This window comes from Astyanax mexicanus, chromosome 1 (genome assembly GCF_023375975.1).
Source record: "Astyanax mexicanus isolate ESR-SI-001 chromosome 1, AstMex3_surface, whole genome shotgun sequence".
Classification (NCBI taxonomy): domain Eukaryota; kingdom Metazoa; phylum Chordata; class Actinopteri; order Characiformes; family Acestrorhamphidae; genus Astyanax; species Astyanax mexicanus.
Window position 1 is genome coordinate 90,811,223 of NC_064408.1, and position 21,144 is coordinate 90,832,366.

Genomic DNA, 21,144 nt, shown 5'->3' on the forward strand with positions numbered 1-21,144 from the left:
TGTTTTGCCATTGAAACCTATGGGGATGGGTGAGGTTACACAGCTTTCTGAAACCGAACAGCAGGGGGCGCCCGACCTGTGGTGGCTTCGCTTTTGAGAGACGATGCTCTGTCCAGCTATACACACTCTATGGGACGAACACATTCCAAAAGAAAACATATACATTGTATTCCTAATGTAATATCTTAATATTTACATAGGATATGGAGACCAGATGATTCTGATTTTAAGCATTTTTATTATATTTCAGAATAAAAGCTTATAAATGTAAAACAGTACCAATATATTCACTTTAGTGCAGTTTCTGCTTTTATAATTGCGTTTGATTATGATGCAGTACCCATACTTCATTAATAGTACAGTTTCTGCCCTTATTCAGTGTTATGCAAAAATGTGGGCACCCCTGATAATTATCATGATTTTCCTTTAAAATGTATTGATTGTTTCGATCAGCAGTCACAGTTCAATATATCATTCTGTTTTTTTTTATTGAGTTATTTTATGATACAGTACCCATAGTTTTACTATAGTACAATTTCTGCTTTTTTTAAATTCAGTTAGAATGTCATTGAGTAGCCATATCTTTATTACAGTACAGTTTCTGTTATTTTTATTGAATTAGATTGTGATACAGTACCCATACTTTTCCTTATAGTACAATTTCTGCTCTTTTTATTGTTACATTCTAATGCAGTTTGCATGCTTTTAAATATCAGTTTCTGCTATTTTAATTGAGTTTGAATGTAATAGATCAGCCATAATTTCAATATATAGTTTTTTCGGCTCTTTATTTGAGTAAGATTGTAATTACCTAGCCATCCATTTTCTACAGTACAGTTTCTTCTATTTTATTAATTTTATTTTATTAAGTTATATTGTGATATAGTACCTATACCTTTACTATAACACATTTACCTGCTCTTTTGAGTCACAGTGTGATACAGTAGCCATGGGTTCACTATAGTTTAGTAGTAATTTGTTTTAAATTCTTATCCAACCCCCATATTCATATTCTATATTACAGTTTCTTTTCACCAAGTTCCTTTGAAGTTAGACTGTGGTGCAGTTTTTACACCTTGATGTTGTTATAGAGAAAAGGGAGAAAACTATATTTTTGAAACTCTTTTATGTAAAAGTAGGGAACATAGGCCCTTCAGGATTATTGGTTTTGCACTGAAATGTGTGTGTAGTGTAAAGCCTGGGTTAGCAGGACCGGGGTGTATGAGTGTGTGTGTGTGTGTGTGTGTGTGTTTGTGTTGTGGGGGTGTTGAGCGGAGCGGATGCATTCGGGGGGCGCAGGGTGGGACTCCTGCTGAGTTTATCATTAGCACCTCTCGGGTCTTCCGTTGTGCCGCAGCAAGGAGAGGAATGTTCTCTTGAATCCGTTTAACACAATAACCTCTCCTCTGCCTGAGCCACAGGGAGTCCATCCATCCTGAGAAAGGGATATTAATGAGAACCGGGCAGAAGGGTCATAAACACAGCGCTGTGAAGGACACGGATCTGTAATGTGTTGAATACGGTCTATCAGTAAAGAGTCATTTAGACGGCGAGTCGCATTTAGCTGCTTTCCAGCACAAATCTATAATCCATTTTATCCTCTTGCTTTTATAGGAAGCACCAGTATGTGGGGTAGCCGCTAGCTAGGACTGGCCTTATCACACCATGCTACCAGTGCTGGGAGGCTAAAGGCTAGCATGGGCTTTCTGTGAGACGTGGAGCTTCAACATCTTTTCAAACTGACAGATTCTGACACTACTGCTAATAGAGGGCTGCACTGACTTTGCATTATGGGGAAGAGGAAGTGCATTTATACTTTTTGGAGTTTAATAGGGATCTCTGTTACTCATAATAATTGGTACTAGGGCTGCACAATAAATCGTTTCAGCATCGTCATCACAATGTGCACATGCTCAGTAGTCACATCACAGGACATGCAATGTGGTTCAGGGGTTGTGTCAAATTATACCAAAAACATGATGTTATTTTTTGCTGCCATAACATCAGAACATCTACCAGAGGCATATTATATGTTACAAATACATTTTTTTGGGATTTTTATATCACAATATACAGGAACAAAATAAGAATTAATAAGTTTCTTTGATTTTACCAAATTGAAAACCTCTGGAATATGAATATAATCAAGAGAAAGATGGATGATCACAAGCCATCATACCAAGCTCAGCTGCTTAAATTTTTGCACCAGGAGTGACATAAGTTATCCAAAAGCAGTCTGTGAGACTGATGGACAAGAATATGCCAAGATGCATTAAAAAACTGTGATTAAAAAAACAGGGTTATTCCACCAAATATTGATGCTTAAACTCTTGACTTAAAACTTTATGAATATAAACTTGTTTTCTTTGCATTATTTGAGGTCTGAGAGCTTTTTTCAGCCATTTCTCATTTTCTGCAAATAAATGCTCTTAATGACAATGATTTTATTTTGGAATTTGGGAGAAATGTTGTCCGTAGTTTATAGAATAAACCAAAAATGTTCATTTTACTGAAACATACAACTATAAATAGAAAAATACGAAAAAGAGAAACTGATTCAGAAACTGAAGTGGTCTCTTAAATTTTTTCAGAGCTGTATATAGAAAGAAACATATTGCACTTTGAGTACTTTCCAATATCGTACAGTCCTATGTAATTGGCACCACATGTGAGGATGGGGGAGACATACCAAAGAGGCAAAGGCAAAAAGTGTGTGGTATCTAGGTATCTGTTATTTTCTTTCTCTCTACAGTTGTATAAAATATATATTTTATACTCTAAGTGTGAATAAGTCACAGTATCTATACATACAACCTTCTGCACTTACTCATATAAATAAACATAAATTGACAGAATTTAGCATAACGACACACTTAAAGTTACCCTTGTCCTGTAAAGGATTCAGTTTGTTAAGAAATACAACATTTGAATAGCAGAAACGGCTATAAATGCCCTTCTGTAGGGTTTATTTTGCTGACCTGAGTGTTTCTCTGTGCTCTGCTGTGCGTCCATATGGAGCTCGGGTCACTCGCATGTTCAAAACAAGCAGAAATAAACAGCAATGCTTCATTTCCTCACCTCCCTCTGAGGCTGTCAGGGTCTAACACCTCCAACCCTCCCTCCCCTCCCTCTCTCTCTCTCTCTCTCTCTCTCTCTCACACACACACACACACACACACACACAGACTAGTTTATTAGCTATACCCTTAGAATGTTGTATCAGAAACAGCATACTAAAGATTTTTTAAAAGAATATGTTTATGTAGACACTATAAATAACCCCTTGCCTTCACCATATTAATCAGTGGAAAGGGACCACCATTTCTAAATTTAGATTGTGGGTATAAGCATTGAAAATCATGGCCTGTATCTTATATAGGTCTGGATATTTTACAATGCACCACTTTGAGGGGTTGTTACTTAAAACTAAAAGGATGCTGGGTAACTGCAGTGGTTCTAGGGCTGTAAGATAAATCAGATTTTTTATTTTGATTTTTATTGAGATATGAGATTTAATGATTAACAAACAACAAACGAGCTGCAATAGCATTGTAAATAACAGTGAACTCAAAATATATTACATGCCTGCAGCAACAGAGGGAGCTCTGCAGCCAAGTGCTGAAAAACTATTCAGAAACTTATTTTCATTTAGGTTATCCATCAGTTATATTGCACATCACATAGTGGATTTTGACCATATTACACACCCCTAGTTAATACCTATCTTTAGTCAGAGTGTGTATTTGCACTAAGTAAATAGTAATAATAGTAGTAACTAGATTGCAGTTCCTACAGAAACTGCGAGTGTGATTGCAGTGCTGGCAGGGGTACCCAAACTTTTGACCCGTGGCTCCATTACACACAGTACTGGAGTTCTAGCTGCCGTCCTTCGATCTAGCTGCCATCCTCCGATGGCCCCATTCATTCCTATGGGGCCACTTCGTACGACAATAGTACGAAATCCGTACGTCGTAAGGTTTCGTGACGCATATTTTCGGAAAGAGCTCAATAAGTTCTACAGGTCCACAATTGGTTTCATCTTAGTATCTCAAAAATTGTGATGTACACGGCCGTGCAAATTTCTGCCCATTCATTTTCAATGGGCAAAAAAGCGCACACTTACGAAGTTTTTACGAAAAACGTAAGTCCGATCGGAAAGCTGTATACAAGCCCACCATTCCCGATAAGGACGCACGTTTTGTCTTTTGAACGAAGTCGATATCTCGAAAACTGCGGCATACTGCAATCACACTAATAAGAAGAAGAAGAAGAAGAAGAAGAAGAAGAAGACTTAAGAAGAACAATACTGTGATTGCATACTGCAATCACACTAATAATAATCCATACTAGTAAATTGCGTGACAATATGAATTTTCATTATCAGACTGTATGCTGTAACTCGAGGCTGCCACAGTGCTTTAGCTATGTGTAAATAGTATTTTTGGTGGTTTTAGCCGTTTAATCCCTGCTAAAAAATCCAGTTCAAGCCCAGCTGGTCACCTAAAAAAGAGTAAAATTAGGTAAATTAGCTTGGTAACTAGCTCTTGACCAGCATAGGGTATTTTTTTAATGATCAACTGGCCCTGTGCTGGATATTTTAGTAGCATTATGCTAATACTTGGAAGAGCATGTTAAAAGTTAACCAAAAATGATCAAAAAGATTTCGTGTGTAATTAGCTAGGTAGCTAGATAGCTTCATTCAATATTCAGACTGTTAAACACATTCTGTAACATAGGCTAAGTTTCTGTTATTGGTTATCAGCTACAACTGAAGAAAAAGCCATTATTGTGAGTCAACTATGATTGAAGTTACCTTACTTTTAAGTGGCTTATTATCTGGCTAGCTAGTAAGGCAATGTTTTTACATGTAGCTTATTTTACATTTCCTTCTCTGAGGGTAACACATGCTTTAGATCACAGTATTTCACAGCATGCACCTAGTTAGTTATGTTTTTTTTAATCCCTCTTTTTACCCAATTCTACCCAAGCTATGCCGATCCCCAGCCCATCCAGCTGCACTCCCCCTATACCAGGAGGGAGAAGACTAGCACATGCCTCCTGTGATACATTTAAAGTCAGCCACCGCCTCTTTTCTAACTGCTGCTGATGCAGCATTGCTGAGTAGCATCACAGCGCACTTGAAGGAAAGCGTAGCGACCCGGCTACGATACCTCAGCTCACAGATGATCTTGAAAGTGATGTGGGGAGAGAGCGCCATCTACCCACCCAGAGAGAACATTATTTATATTCACAGCTAACAGCTAACATCAGAGTTTAGCTTGTTTATTTTGAATCACTTTGTGTAATATTACTGTATGCACAGTGTAAATAGTATAATGCTGGTATTCTTTATTACTAGAGTGTAGCTGAATTGTGTAGTTACTTAAGCATTGCTACGGTTGGTATGGTATCCAGGTTACTGTCAGAGTTTTGCAAAGGAGTCATTAGGATTTCCCAGATGGCCGTATATAATAAAAAGGCATGTGGATTAAAATCTGCTTTTTAGACTAAAGTTTGCATTGACACATGTCAGACTAGATGTATCAGATTTCATTGCATAAAAGTTACAATCGAAAAAAAAAAAATATATATATATATATTTATTTTACATTTATAAGTTAATTATAAAACTATACATGTATTATATTACTATTACGTTTTCTTTTTTCATGAAACAATTGTTATGTGGAGTTTGTTAAATACATTTGTTGACTTGCTAAGCAATAAACCTAATCTAAAAAAAAACAGCTGAACAATGCAACATTATTTAAAAATCCACATTAATTAGGATATAAAATGTATAATATTATTTATACTGTTGTTTGGTATTGAGCAGCGTGATGCTTCTCTTGTTGCCTGTATTGTGTCAGGCAAACATGCAAACTGAGGTCAATTTAGTAGAGTTTATAACATCCTTCCTAATGTTTCCAACATTTTTCCCCCTCCCCTCCTCATGACGAAGAAAGACATTTGTGTGTATTTGTGCATGCATGTGTGTGTTTGTTTTTGTATGTGTGTGTGTGTCAGCACTCAATGGGGAGTATCACTGCAGGTCAAATGAGGAGAAAAACTGAGAAAGGAAAGCAGCAAATGAACTAAATGCATTAAATTAACTTATTTCCTTCCTAAAAATAATAATAAAAATTTGCATTTAAACTGAGGCTTGCGCTGCTGAAATAATGGCCCGGGCCAAAATTGTGATTTTGATTAATACGATTAGCTCCGGCACATCTCGTCAGAGAAGCAGCTGATGAAATGTTTGTTTATCCAATTTTCCACTCGATGGGCCTTAAAAGTGTGTGTGTGCGTTTACACACACTTAAAGGTCAGTGTTTCGGTGAGGGAGTCGTCAGCAGGAGCGATGGGACAGCGCTCACAGATTTATTTGTGTTGTGCAGTTCGGAGATGGATTAGCTTAGCATTATCTACATCCAGATATCAGGGCCGTATTGACGACGTCATTGTAAACAAGTAGTTCGGGGAGATGCAGCGAGAGCAGCGTTCGGGCCCACCTGGGTTTGTCTTCTGAGAGCTGGGGACCCGTTTCCTCCTAAACAAACTGAACCAAACACTGAGATACACTCTCATTTCAGGCCTCAGTGACCTCAGTGTTGGGATGACATACAAAGAAAATCCAGCAAAAAGAAACAGACATTTGACAGACATGATGGTAATGAGATTGAGTACTGTTCATCTTTTCATGTGTAATTTACCAAACATACAGGACTGAACTGAGAGATCAATTCAGCTCAGCTTAGATGAATTCAGCTGAGTTTTGTCTTGACCAACCACAACCACAGTCACAATCACAAGACTTTCACAAAGCCAGTGTCGGACTTTTATGCAGAACACATGACAAAATGTGTAGAGTTAATTTACACAGTTATTATTTCCTGAATTAAATTCTAGTAAATGCTTGCTGTACCTAAAACTGATTCAAATTCAAACCTTTTTTATATCTGTTTTAAGACAAAATAGGGTTTTGATTAAGAACTGGATTCTACTACTGCAGACAATGGGGGTAGAAGAACAGTTTCATGTGCAGCATCTATACACAACTCAGAGAGACCTATAGTATTTCACAGAGAACAAGAAAAGGAGGATTATAGCGTAAGGAGACCTTAATTGTTATTTGCTATAGCCCAAATTCTAGCTACTGTTGAATTCTAGCTGATACTGTGCACAGTCATATATTAGCTGCCGTTGTGTAGCTGATGGCTGTTGTCTGTACTTTAATAGCTTCTTCATACCCCTACATATGCATGGTTTTATAGTTTTAGGTGGAAAAAGCAGCTAATATTTTAACATTTTCCAAAAAACTAAATCAACATCATTCTGTGGTAGCCAGCATTCTTCACTATCTGTTGGATCAATGCTGAGAGTGCAGTGGAGATGCTGGCTAGCTGTTTTTCCTGCAGAGACCCAGTGACTGACGTATTTTTAGAAAATGAGGGGAAGGTAATGTGGAGTTCAGTTTATACTGAGATATTACCATTATTAAGGTAGCGATACAGATATGTTTAATAATACTAATAAATGATAGAAATGATGCCAACTATATAGCATATAGCATAATAATAATAATAATAATAATAATAATAATAATAATAATAATAATAATAATAATAATAATTATTATTATTATTATTATTATTATTATTATTTTATTATTATTTTTTTATTATTATTATTTATTTTCTCCTTCTGCAGAACGCCTCATGTTCCTGAATGTATTCCAAGAATGTTTTTTTTTTTTTTTAAATGTGCTGTAATGAATGGGGAGCATGTCGGAGCACTGCTTGCCCTGTGTTTAATGAGGGCATGTTTGTGAGAGTGACAGCAGGCATGCAGCGGTGGGCTAGACAGGTCGACCCAGGGGGTTTAAACGTTTTAAAACACCCTGCTGACATATACAGTGCGTGAGTGACTGATGTTTCTAGGGGTGGTCGGTTTAAACAAACTGTGTAATGTATTTGTCCACACACACATACACATACATGGCAATAGTGACATATAACGAGGTGAACATTATTATTTCTGTATCATTTACTAATTTAATTGATTGCTAGACTGTACTAAGGTTACACATTGCAACTGCTGCCAGTTTATTGTAGCTATCTTTGGCATCTCACTGTTTTACATTTTCTTCATTTACCCTAAGGAATCTGTGTTTTGTCCTGTTGTATTTATTGTGCAAAAGGAAGCATATACTTTGTGATTGCAGCAACACAGTAACTGGTGTTATTTAAGCAATGATACACAAAAGGGAGTGCTGTAACGTGTAATACTGGCTGTGCTGCAGAAGTAGGCACAAAGTTCAAGTGTATTACTGTGGTTTTACTACAGTTAAATTATCACTGTTTATTGACAGATTTTGAGTTAAAAAGGACGAGAATATGTGATCTGTTTGGTTATAAAAACTCTGTGAGTTAAAATAAATCCATTGCTGCTCTGTTTGTAGCTGCGCTGTTTGGTTTGTAAGTGCTGCATTGTTGCTAGGTTACCTGTATGTGGTGGAGTAATACATGGAAAGTTTCGGTTGCAGTGCATTACCGGCTGAGAACGGCACTCACTCAGCCAGTCACATTGCAGGGTCGGAACTAACTGTGGTATAATATGGCTTAAATAAGACTTTATACACTTTATTTGTGTTAATGGTCATCTCTCATTTTATTCCAATAAAAATATTGACAGGTAATGTAAATAGCATTGATTGATTGGGCTGCATCTAATGATTATTTTGACAATTATTTTTTTTCAATTAGTTGATTATTTGATCAGTTAACAATTATTTCTGCAGTTTCCTCAATCACTGCCTGCAGTGAACACAGCTCCTCTTCCAATGCATGTTTTACCTTACCTGCTCAAATCTGCACCCCTGGGAATACCACCCTGTTGTCCAGTCTCTGCTTTAACAAATCATAAGCATAATTCCTATAGAAAGTTCAATTCAAATTTAATAATAGTGATAGATGAAACTCTAAAATAAATCTTAGAGTGAGCAGCCCTTACCTCTCTCTCATTCCTTTCCTGCTCGCAGCACATTGTGTAGTTACAAATGATAAGCTAACACTGGTATTTGGAGTTTTGACAAATTTGACCAGTTGTTGCAGCCCTATTGATTGATTGATTATCTAGTTACAGTGAAGTGGGATACACATATCATCACATTCCCAAAGTGCTCCAAGTAAAGACAATTGGTGATCAGTCTTTCTGATATAATTTATGGATATAAGTTTCACAATGGGGCCCTCCACAATATTAGATTGGTGGGCTTGATGTTATGGATGTGTAGATCATTCACTTTTCACTTAGGGGTGTACTCACTTTTATTGTCAGTGGTTTAGACATTAATAGCTATATGTTAAGTTATTTTGAGGGCATAGCACATTTACACTTTTTATACAATCTGTACACTGACTACTTTAAATTGTATTAAAGTGTCATATCTTCAGTGTTGCTCCATAAAAAGGTATAATAAAATATATACAAGCATGTAAGGGGTGTATTCACTTTTGTGAGATACTGTATACAGCTCTGGAAAAAAATAAGAGACCACTTAAAAATAAGTTTCTTTTATTTTACCAAATAGAAAACCTATGGAATAAAATCAAGAGGAAGATGGATGATCACAAGCCATCAGATCAAGCTGAACTGCACAATTGTTTGCACTAGGAGTGGCATAAAGTATTCAAAAGCAGTGTGAAAGACTGGTGGAGGAGATCATGCCAAGATGCATGAAAACTGTGATAAAAACCAGGGTTATTCCACCAAATATTGATTTCTGAACTTTATAAATATGAACTTGTTTTTCTTTGCATTATTTGAGGTCTAAAAGCTCTGCATATTTTTTGTTATTTCAGCTATTTCTTATTTTCTGCAAATAAATGCTCTAAATGACAATATTTTAATAAGAAATTGGTAGAAATGTTGTCTGTAGTTTATAGAACAAAACAACAATAATTTTACTTAAACATAAACCTATAAACAGCAAAATCTAAGAAACTGATTCAGTAACTGAAGTGGTATCTGTATATGGTTACATGGTCATTTAGAGTACTGCCTTCGTACTTTACTTATATAACTAAACAAAATGTCATCTCTTTAGACCAACCAAACCAGTGTTGCGCCATTTTTCCTGTCTTTTCACATGTAATTAAATTGATCTGAATAAGTAAATTCATTATGGGGGTGGGGATTTTTGTGTTTAATTACTTTTAGGGATTATCACTGTATTCATGGCAAACTCCATAGCATTGGACAACAGCATTTCAGTAATGACTTTTATACCTCTGTAATCTCTGACCCCTAGATGGGTTTCTTGTGCATTTTTTTCCCCCTTAATTTCAACCCTGACCACTAATCCTTTCCTTCATTGTTCTCATTCACTTCTACTTCTCTCTCTCTCTCTCTCTCTCTCTCTCTCCCTCTCTCTGGGTGTTTGGATAATAGACTATTGATCGTTGGGAATTTAATGCAGAAGCCAATCTCTGGTCTCATGTGTGTGTAAAAAGTTAATGCACAACATTTTATATATGTAAGCAACAGAGAAGGAGAAACAAAAAAATCAACATTCATCAAAAATCTGGTCTACATAAAGCACTTTCCATCAGCACTCAGTCAATATTCATTTTCTCTACTGCTCTTCCTACCTGTGCACGACTTGTTCCTGTCTGCTCTAAACAACTCTGTGTGTGTGTGCATGTTTTGATAAATTTTATGAGCTAAAAAGGTCCTAACTATATTAAACTCCAAATAAAATCAGATCGAGTACACAGCACAAACAACACAGTCCTGATTTAATGAAAACCTTTTTACAAAAACCTCAACTTTAATGTGCACCTGTTGCTTACCCAGGTTTTTATTAATTCACAGAGAGCTTCCATAGAAAATCATTCAACAACAAAATGAGACACTACCGAGCACAGTGCTGTGTGTGGGTTAGAAGGGTATAAAGTTCCAGAATTGAGCTGTGGAGAAGTGGAACTTTTGGGATGAGTTGGGAAGTTGGAGATGATGAGGTGGGGTGATCCTGACCACATTAATGTGATTGTCACTGAAATGCTCTAAATCTTGTAGAAAATTTTCCCTGGACAGTAGAAACAGTTACTCCAACAAAATCATTATAAACTATTTTAAAAACTGTATACAAACCTTTAATACCTTTGTTTTTCATTGCATGTCATACTAACCTTAGTAACATAATTAGTCTAACTTGTTGTGTCTTTGTGAGTAAACAGATATTGTATATGGGTACACTGTCCAAACTGTCCAAACAACCCAAACCAGCCTTATAATGAGTGTGTTTACCTCATGTATAAGGAAATATATACACTCTGACTAGAGCAACACAGTAACAAGTGTTATTAAGGCTTAAATTAGACACTTTATTTTCTTTTTATTTTAATTTTATTCTCTCATATTATCCCAATAGAAATATTGACAGGTAATTTAAATAGCATAGACTAATAGGGCACGTTCTCGTCCGGTATTACGACCCTTTGCTTTATTTATTCTGTGTCTCCTCCCCTATTGCTTACCTGTGCATCTGTAGCTCCACCCCCTTGTTACCCAGTCCCAGGTATTCCTCGTTTCCTGTCCTTGTCCGTGTATATAAACAGTCCTCTTGTACCTGTTTTTGGCCGTCCAGTTGTTCGTGTTTACTTTTACTGTTCCTTTGGTTTGTTTTATCTCCATGTACACTGTTTCTCATCTTTTGGTTCTTTTGTTTGTTTATTTGTTTTTTAAATAAGTCACTCAGGAGTGCGTCCACTCTCTGTGTCTTCTTCCTGCTCCCTACCTGACATAATCATTGTTTTGGTAGTCGAGTAATCTGATGATTATTTTTTTTTACTAGTCGATTATTTGATTACCGGTACTCAACAACTATTTCTAATGCCCCCAATCACTGCCTGCATTAGGCACTGTTCCATACAAACCCTAGTAACAAACAGTAATACATAAGTAGTAAAAAAAAAGTAATTATATAAGCAATAGCTACTTATAATAACCTTTAACTTTTGATTTTGTGTATGTATACTCTGTCTAAAACATTTCCAAACAACCAAGACAGGCCTTCTAATAAGCATGTTTACCCATTACTTGCACAGATGTTTATAGTGCACAGAGAGCTTTTTGCAGAAAAACATTAGCCCATTAGAACCGGACACATCATCGAGCCCAATGCTGAGCACAGAGGCGTATAAATCATCATAGCATTGAGTTATGGAGAAGTGGAACTGTGTTCTCTGGAATGATGGTGCCTCCTCCAGTATGTTTGGGATGAGTTGAAATGAAAAGACTTATCATCACCTGATCTCACTGATGCTGTCATATAGCTTATAGCTCTGGAAAAAAAAAATAAGAGACCACTTTAAAATGATAATTGTCTTTGATTTTACCAAATTAAAACCTCTGGAATATAATCAAGAGGAAGATGGATGATCACAAGCCATCAAACCAAGCTGAACTACAGGAGTGGCATAAAGTTATCCAAAAGCAGTGTGTAAGACTGGTGGAGGAGAACATGCCAGGATGCATGAAAACTGTGATTAAAAACCAGGGTTATTGCATCTAATATTGATTTCTGAACTCTTAAATCTTTATGAATATGAACTTGTTTTCTTTGCTTTATTAGAGGTCTGAAAGTTCTGCATCTTTTTTGTTATATTCGTTATTTTTTGTTTTTATATTATTTCTCATTTTCTGCAAATAAACGCTCTAAATGACTATTTTTATTTGGAATTTGGGAGAAATGTTGTCTGTAGTTAATAGAATAAAACAAGAATATTCATTTTACTCAGACATATACCTATAAAATAGCAGAATCAAATAAACTGATTCAGGAACTGAAGTGGTCTCTTAATTTTTTTTTCCAGAGCTGCAGATGTAACTGTAATGAACCTATTCATTTGAAGTTAAGATTAGAAGGTGATTATGAGTTATAGATACTTGCATACAATTTGGACATACAGTACATCCATAAAAAAAAACAGAAAGACATGGCAATATCAGTGGTTTTCAGTGGTTTGTTTCTCAACATTTCTTTATTAGTGGCAGGGCAAGTGACCACATACAATTTTAACAGATAAAAGAAGGATTTGTTGCACTAGTAAATAACATAATGAAGGAAATAATTGGTTAAATGTCTGTATTTGTCTGTGTGTCTCCACAGAGCTCGAGGCGGAGGAGTGGTGTAAGTTGCTGTGTTTGGAGTGTTTGGGCAGCAGGCTTAATGACATCAGCCTGGGTGAGCCGGACCTGTTAGCAGCGGGAGTTCAGAGGGAACAGAACGGTCAGTGTCCAATTAGATGCACGCTTTTTTAGGACACTTTTCCCCCGCTGTACTCACTAATTGTTTCTGTAGCAGGCACCAGAACACGTTTGTTAAACAGGCCCAGCCGGCGGTGTTTGTGTTTTGTCCGGAGTGTCTGTCCCGGTTACTAATGAACCCAGTGGTGCTTCAGTGGGTCAGGCTGTAATGAAGCCTGTCACAGAAATGGATGAGATTATGGGCCTTAAACCAAGCAGAATAACTGTGCAGGGCTGCACTGAGACAAACTACAAATTGCACACGGAAAAGGAGAGAACACACATTACTAGAGTCATTTATAATTCATAAAGAAGTAACAGGTAATTACAGTAAAATTAAGCCCATAATTAATGTGTCAGGGAGTCCAAATGTGTCCAGGTAACCCCTTAGAGTTCAGCTACTTTTTCACAGGTATACCTGTTGCTGACACAGACGTTCAGTTACTCACAGTTGCCGTAGACAAACATTAACCAACAAAATGGGAAACATTACCATACTTATTAGGGCGACTTCATTGTGTATCATTATGTATCAAAGCTCTTACAATCGCCTACAAGGTGATGACAGAACAGCTCCTTCCTACCTGCACTGATCACTCCTGAAGGCTTACGCTACCTCCCGGCCGCTGCGCTCCTCCAATGAATGTCGCCTCGCTTTACCAAACACAATCCACACAAAGCAATTCAGACTGTTCTCATACAGAGTTCCCCAATGGTGGAACAAACTACCTTCCACTACCAGATCAGGAGAATCTCTCGCTATCTTTAAAAAACTCCTGAAGACAGAGCTCTTCAAAGAGCACTTACTCTCCTAACACCTCTAACACACTAACTACTTCTAACCTCATTTCCTTCTTCCCTCCTCTACTCCTCTATCCCATTATTTCCCTTTGATCTCCTTTAGGCCCTGTCTAAAGATGTTTTACCTTTAACTTCTATTACTTTTGTACTTCACTATTGTAAGTCGCTTTGGACAAAAGCGTCTACCAAAAGTAATGTAATGTAATGTAATGTATTACAATCAGACATGTATAAAGCACTGGAGACCCAAACTAAAAAATGACTTAAGTAGGAGTTGAAGTGTTCTTTAAGCTATAGTTCTAAAGTTCAAAATTTGTTGTACTTTTTATAAGTATTGCATGCAGTTTTTTTAACGACAACTCAAGTTCTAAAAGTAAAAGTACAATTATTGTGTTATGTAGTTATAGCAGAAAACTGTCAAAAGTTTGAATATCATATTAAAGGCAGGCAGCAGAGCTAAAGGCAGAATGGGAGCAGCATGGTCTTCTTTAATATGATCAGCTTAATTTCTTGATTCACTCAGTGATGATGAGCTTCATTAAACCCGGTGACAGTTAAGATCATCTACTGCTCTGACTTTAGTGATGATGTGGGTTTGGAATGATTAGTAACATTTTTATCATTCTAATGCGTAACGATGCAGAACATAAAAAATGTATCGGAGTAAAAGTATTAAATTCATTGAAAATATGTAGTATAGTAAAAGTGGAAGTAGGAAAGAAATACTCCAGTAGATACAGATACAGCATTTTAGTACTTAAGTACAGTAATAAAAATAATTCTACTTCCTTACTACGCATCTCTGATCACAATACAAGGGGGTTTTATAATATATTTTTTTTTTTATCCCATTTTCTCCCCAATTTAAACAGCCAACTCACTTATAAGTACTCCCCCTATCACAAGGAGGGTTTAGACTAGCACATGCCTCCTACTATACATGTGAAGTCAGGCACCTCATCGTTTCGAACTGCTGCTGATGCAACATTACCGAGTAGCATCACAGCGTGCTTGGAGGAAAGCGCAGCGACTCGGTTCTAATACATCAGCTCACAGACGCCCTGTTCTGAGCGACATCACCCTTTGGAGTGATGAGGGGAGAGAGTGTCATCCACCCACCCAAAAAGAGCAATACAAGGGGGTTTAATTCAATATATTGTGATATATTACAAAACTGTAAGCAAGATGATATTGCATTTTTTTGGTGAATCAAATTGTGACAGTATAAAAAATGAAGACAGAGAACAACACCACTGTCTGGTGATCATCCTCTTACATAAATTATTATCCTCTTAAATAATTATTATTTTAAAGAAATAATAACTTCGATATATCAATATTATCTTACATCTCTCCTACACAGTACCATGTGTAGGCTAGAATCGTGTCATTGGGCCTTTAGAAAAAGTGGAACTGTGCTCTCTGGGCTGATGGAGCTCCAACCACTACTAATTGAGATGAATTAAAGTGGCAGAACTAATCTTCCAGCATAAGTACCTGATTTCACTGGGGCTTTCATGTTGGTGAATGCAATCAACTCCTCCACACAATAATGTGCCAGCATCTACTGCTAAAATTAACAGGTTATCATTGCAGAAACACTTGAGGAGCAGCTTTCCTCATGCTTGTCCGGGAATGTGTTTGATGTGTACTTATATGTATATATATATACATATTCCAGAAAATCAGTAGCAAGTATACAGAACTCATCCGTGCATTGACCCCAGATGAGCAGAAATTCCTCTGTCGCTCATCAGATGATTTTTTTTATATACAAGAGGAAAATATTGATTTGCATTCCTAACAAAACCTCCACATGTTTGTAATTATATCAGCTGAAAGCACAGCCTGACGGTCATTTCACTGCAATGCTGCAGAATAGAACGAGAGGAGGAGAGCCTTTAGCATTTCGCCCTCAAATTAGACGTCCCTAATGTTAGAGCTTGGGTAATTATATCAGATTTAATTTTCACAATCCGCCAAAAATAGCTCCTATATAACATCGCCTTCCCGTGGAAAGACACATAGCTTATTTTGAAACATTAGACATAATTAGCAGCTATTAATTTGGATTATGAAGTGCGCTCTACTCTTTTAGGAGCTAATTGATATGGCGTGATGAGCTTGGTATGGTGTGTTCAGATTTTTTTTTTTTTTCCTCCATGAAAGCTCCATGGCAACAGTTCGCTGACCTTCACTTTTGTCATCTACGTTAAGAGCCATGTTTCTAGAGGGGGGAAATAATATAGAAGGAAAATAATAATTATGTTTGATTAGTCTGTCGGCCTGAGAAAGCTCTGTGTGCAGAGTTGTGGTCTGTGATGGAGAAAACTCTTCAGCATTCCACTCTCCACTGTAACCCTGCAGTTCTGTTAAAAGAGAAATCCGGTGAGAAATGGACTTGGGGTGTTTTGAAACATAATAAGTAAAAACTTCTGTTAAATAGCTCTTTTCCATGGGGACAGTATAAGGGAACAGGTTGCAAAATTTATTCAGTGAAAATGCATGAATATTATAGAGATATTTTTAGCAACAGCTGCGTTGTGCAGTCTGTTCCTCTGTGCTACCTATTTATTGATGCTCGTCAGTCGACTAATCATGACTTTATTTCAAGATGGCGGCACCCGGAGAACTAGCTCAAGGTACTGTGTGTATAAGTGGTGTTTTTAAGGAAGCTAAATGTGCACTTTCAAAGTTATCAGTGCCTTTTTTTTTAATGTCAAGAGCTAGTTTGAGTTTGGTAATGGTGTAAAAATGCTGTATTTTTAATCCTGGGGTAAATAGAGGTAGGCTATTCGAAAAAAAAGTAAGTTTGTACTTATTATCATATTTCACAACACTTCAAGTCCATTTCACACTGGATTTCTTCTTTAGAGTCTGCTTAATACCGACAAACAATGGTTTAGACAAGGTTTTCTCAATAAATATGAAGTAAAGGTACCTTTTCAGCCTCTTAATTTGAATCTCAAATCTTCTGAATTGAATCTTAAACAGTATTTAATCAACATTTAAAGTACAGACAGAACGGCAAGGAGATATATGGTGGACAGATATATACAGACAGAGATATACACAATGACATACCAGCAAGTCAGGGGATTGCTGTTTGTGAGTGAGTTTGGACACTGGTCAGTGTGCTCATGGCAAGGTAATGTGAATTGATAGTTGGCGCAGTATAGATGGTATATTCCATATTTGATGTTGTGCAGGCATTTAACATCCCTAAATACACAGTGTCACATTTGTAGTGGGAAAATGTTATAGAAAGCTTTGCCACCCACAGTGGACAGCACACTGGGTGTTAATAATAATGATCAAGAAAATATAAGGACGTGGCCACCATGATGTGATAGTCCAGAAGCATAAAGACAGACACAGGGAGTTACTGAATGCAGAAGTACATTTATGTTGCCAAAAAATCCCTCCACACCACCCAACCAAACTTGACAGCCCATAACTTTAAAATTATTGGGTCCATTTTGCCTCAGCCTTTTTCTCGCCGCAAGTATCTCTCTCGAGTGAAGGCTAAGGCAGGGTTTTTATGCCGGTCTCAGCTGTGCAATGCGAGCCAGCTGGGACAGACCGGGGTTGTACGTCCTGGTGTGGGGTGGACGCAAAACAACAAGAAAAATAAAATGTATATGCTTTGTTTGTTCCCAGAGAGATTCAACGTATATTTGATGCCCACTCCAAACTTGGACATCTACGGAGAGTGCACCATGCAGATTACACATGAGAACATCTATCTGTGGGATATTCTCAACGCCAGAGTCAAACTGGTCATGTGGCCGCTCAGCTCTCTTCGACGGTATGGCCGAGATTCCACCTGGTTTACCTTCGAGTCGGGCAGGTATGCTACCGTACATATATAGTACACATTACTCTTACTGTCAGAAATAATCATTTTTAAAATAATGCTAATTCCTGCTAGTACAGTATATTTGATAATTGCTGTGCTGTCTTCAGCATTAAGCAAGTTATATATATATATATATATATATATATATATACACTGCTCAAAAAAATAAAGGGAACACTCAAATAACACAATATAACTCCAAGTAAATCAAACTTCTGTGAAATTAAACTGTCCACTTAGGAAGCAACACTGATTGACAATCAATTTCACCTGCTCTTGTGCAAATGGAATAGACAACAGGTGGAAATTATTGGCAATTAGCAAGACACACTCAATAAAGGAGTGGTTCTGCAGGTGGGGACCACAGACCACTTCTCAGAACCTATGCTGTCTGGCTGATGTTTTGGTCAGTTTTGAATGTTGGTGGTTCTTTCACACTCGTGGTAGCATGAGACGGACTCTACAACCCACACAAGTGGCTCAGGTAGTGCAGCTCATCCAGGATGGCACATCAATGCGAGCTGTGGCAAGAAGGTTTGCTGTGTCTGTCAGCGTAGTGTCTAGAGGCTGGAGGCGCTACCAGGAGACAGGCCAGTACACCAGGAGACGTGGAGGAGGCCGTAGGAGGGCAACAACCAAGCAGAAGGAACGCTACCTCCGCCTTTGTGCAAGAAGGAACAGGAGGAGCACTGCCAGAGCCCTGCAAAATGACCTCCAGCAGGCCACAAATGTGCATGTGTCTGCACAAACGGTTAGAAACCGACTCCATGAGGATGGTATGAGGGCCCGACGTCCACAGATGGGGGTTGTGCTCACAGCCCAACACCGTGCAGGACGCTTGGCATTTGCCAGAGAACACCAGGATTGGCAAATTCGCCACTGGCGCCTTGTGCTCTTCACAGATGAAAGCAGGTTCACACTGAGCACATGACAGACGTGACAGAGTCTGGAGACGCCGTGGAGAGCAGTCTGCTGCCTGCAACATCCTCCAGCATGACCGGTTTGGCAGTGGGTCAGTAATGGTGTGGGGTGGCATTTCTTTGGAGGGCCGCACAGCCCTCCATGTGCTCACCAGAGGTAGCCTGACTGCCATTAGGTACCGAGATGAGATCCTCAGACCCCTTGTGTGACCATATGCTGGTGCGGTTGGCCCTGGGTTCCTCCTAATGCAGGACAATGCTAGACCTCATGTGGCTGGAGTGTGTCAGCAGTTCCTGCAAGATGAAGGCATTGGTCTGGGAGGAGATCCCTCAGGAGACCATCCGCCACCTCATCAGGAGCATGCCCAGGCGTTGTAGGGAGGTCATACAGGCACGTGGGGGCCACACACAATACTGAGCCTCATTTTGACTTGTTTTAAGGACATTACATTAAAGTTGGATCAGCCTGTAGTGTGTTTTTTCACTTTAATTTTGTGTGTGGCTCCAAATCCAGGCCTCCATTGATTAATAAATTTGATTTCCATTGATGATTTTTGTGTGATTTTGTTGTCAGCACATTCAACTTTGTACAGAACAAAGTATTCAATGAGAATATTTCATTCATTCAGATCTAGGATGTGTTATTTGAGTGTTCCCTTTATTTTTTTGAGCAGTGTATATAGGCATGTATATAGGGTTAGATGTATAGCATGTATATCATAAAATAAAATACAGGTATCTATTGTTTTATAATTGGCTACATACAGTCTCACAAGTCACTTCATTCCTGTTAAACATCAGTGTGGTTCAACATGGCCTCAAATATTGTGTCGTTCTATATAGGAATTTTAGACTGACACGCTACACAAAGCACATTTCATCTTACATTCATTTTTATTGAATAACACTAAAGATATTTTTTGCAATTAGTCAAAATTTCATAGTGCATGGACTGACAGAATTAAAATGCTTATGACATAAAATAAATAAAATGAACTAGTGATATCACATGCACAGTGATCAGAATTACATTGGCATCAGCCGATATGGCCTATATTTCAAACTGATGCTTCCTGAGGTATTTATTGTATGCCGGAATTTGACCAAGCAATGCTAGTTTTGTTTATTTTTTATTCATTCATATTTTATTTTAAGTCTTAAATATACAAATAATAATTAAAAATAGTTATTTGTTTATTCATGTATAATTTTGGATTTCATCAATGGCCCACAATTCCCACATCTGTGCATTGCTAAAAATGTCTTCATGTATATTTTTATTTAATTGCATTAAAAGCAAATGAGGTATTTTACTTCTTTTGTAAAGTTAACAATTTTATGCATGAGACATATCTTAATTATGGTCTAAAATGCACTTCACTTCAAATAGCTGTGCTTTTATAGAAAGTAAATAAATAAATAAATAAATAAATAAATTAGGCCTTGCATTTAACTGGTCTCGAGAGAAATACACAAGTCCTCCTTCCTCTAAGACCTTTATGAAAACAGCATAAATGATCAGACCTCACTCAACCCTTGTGGCCTTAAGGGCTGTGTAAATTCCGTAAACAGCACAATAATTAGAGCGTCTGGGGCGAGTAAGTTGTGGTGTCTCATACTAAGCAGAGCTTGCAGAGCTCGTGTGAGTTTTATCACTCGAAGAAACGCCACCTCTGTACTGGCTTTAACAGGAGGTGTAAATTTATGCGGGAGCATCTTCGCGTGCGTTCACGCTTGTCTCTTATGCATATGCCTCACAGGATGTGTGATACAGGAGAAGGACTGTTCACGTTCCAGACGCGAGAGGGAGAGGTGATTTATCAGAGAGTTCACGCTGCCACGCTGAGCATCGCCGAACAGCACGAGAGGATGATGCTGGAGATGGAGAAAAACGCACAGGTACAGATATTAACCCTTAATGATCCACAACAGACATTAACAGGCTGTTACTTACCCTTTATATACACTATATACTGTAAACCTGCCTTGATTTTACTCGAATCAAACATGAACTTAATTTTCATGTTGTTTCTTTGTTAATTATACAACATGTTAAATTCCATAAATAAGTAAAAATTGTCTAAAATGTGCAAAAATGAGCATATATAACATAAAGAATGTCTGTACCAATTAGTTTTTTTGTCTCAATAGAGGCAAAACTCAGCTATACAACAGAAAGAAATGCAACATTCTGTAAAACTGTGTAAAACAGTGGTCAGTGAATGTTGTTGCCTGTAAATCTGCATATAGTAA

The 21,144-nt window shown here is 37.6% G+C and overlaps 1 protein-coding gene across 1 annotated transcript in view; it reads left to right on the forward strand.

The window, feature by feature from the left end:
- Positions 1-21,144, forward strand: part of dok6 (docking protein 6) — a 107,408-nt gene that overhangs the window by 63,723 nt on the left and 22,541 nt on the right. Inside the window, exons 4-6 of the mRNA XM_022683823.2 lie at positions 13,175-13,294; positions 17,773-17,962; positions 20,652-20,790. Of these exons, the coding sequence (XP_022539544.1) occupies positions 13,175-13,294; positions 17,773-17,962; positions 20,652-20,790 (449 nt within the window). The remainder of the gene's footprint in view (positions 1-13,174; positions 13,295-17,772; positions 17,963-20,651; positions 20,791-21,144) is intronic.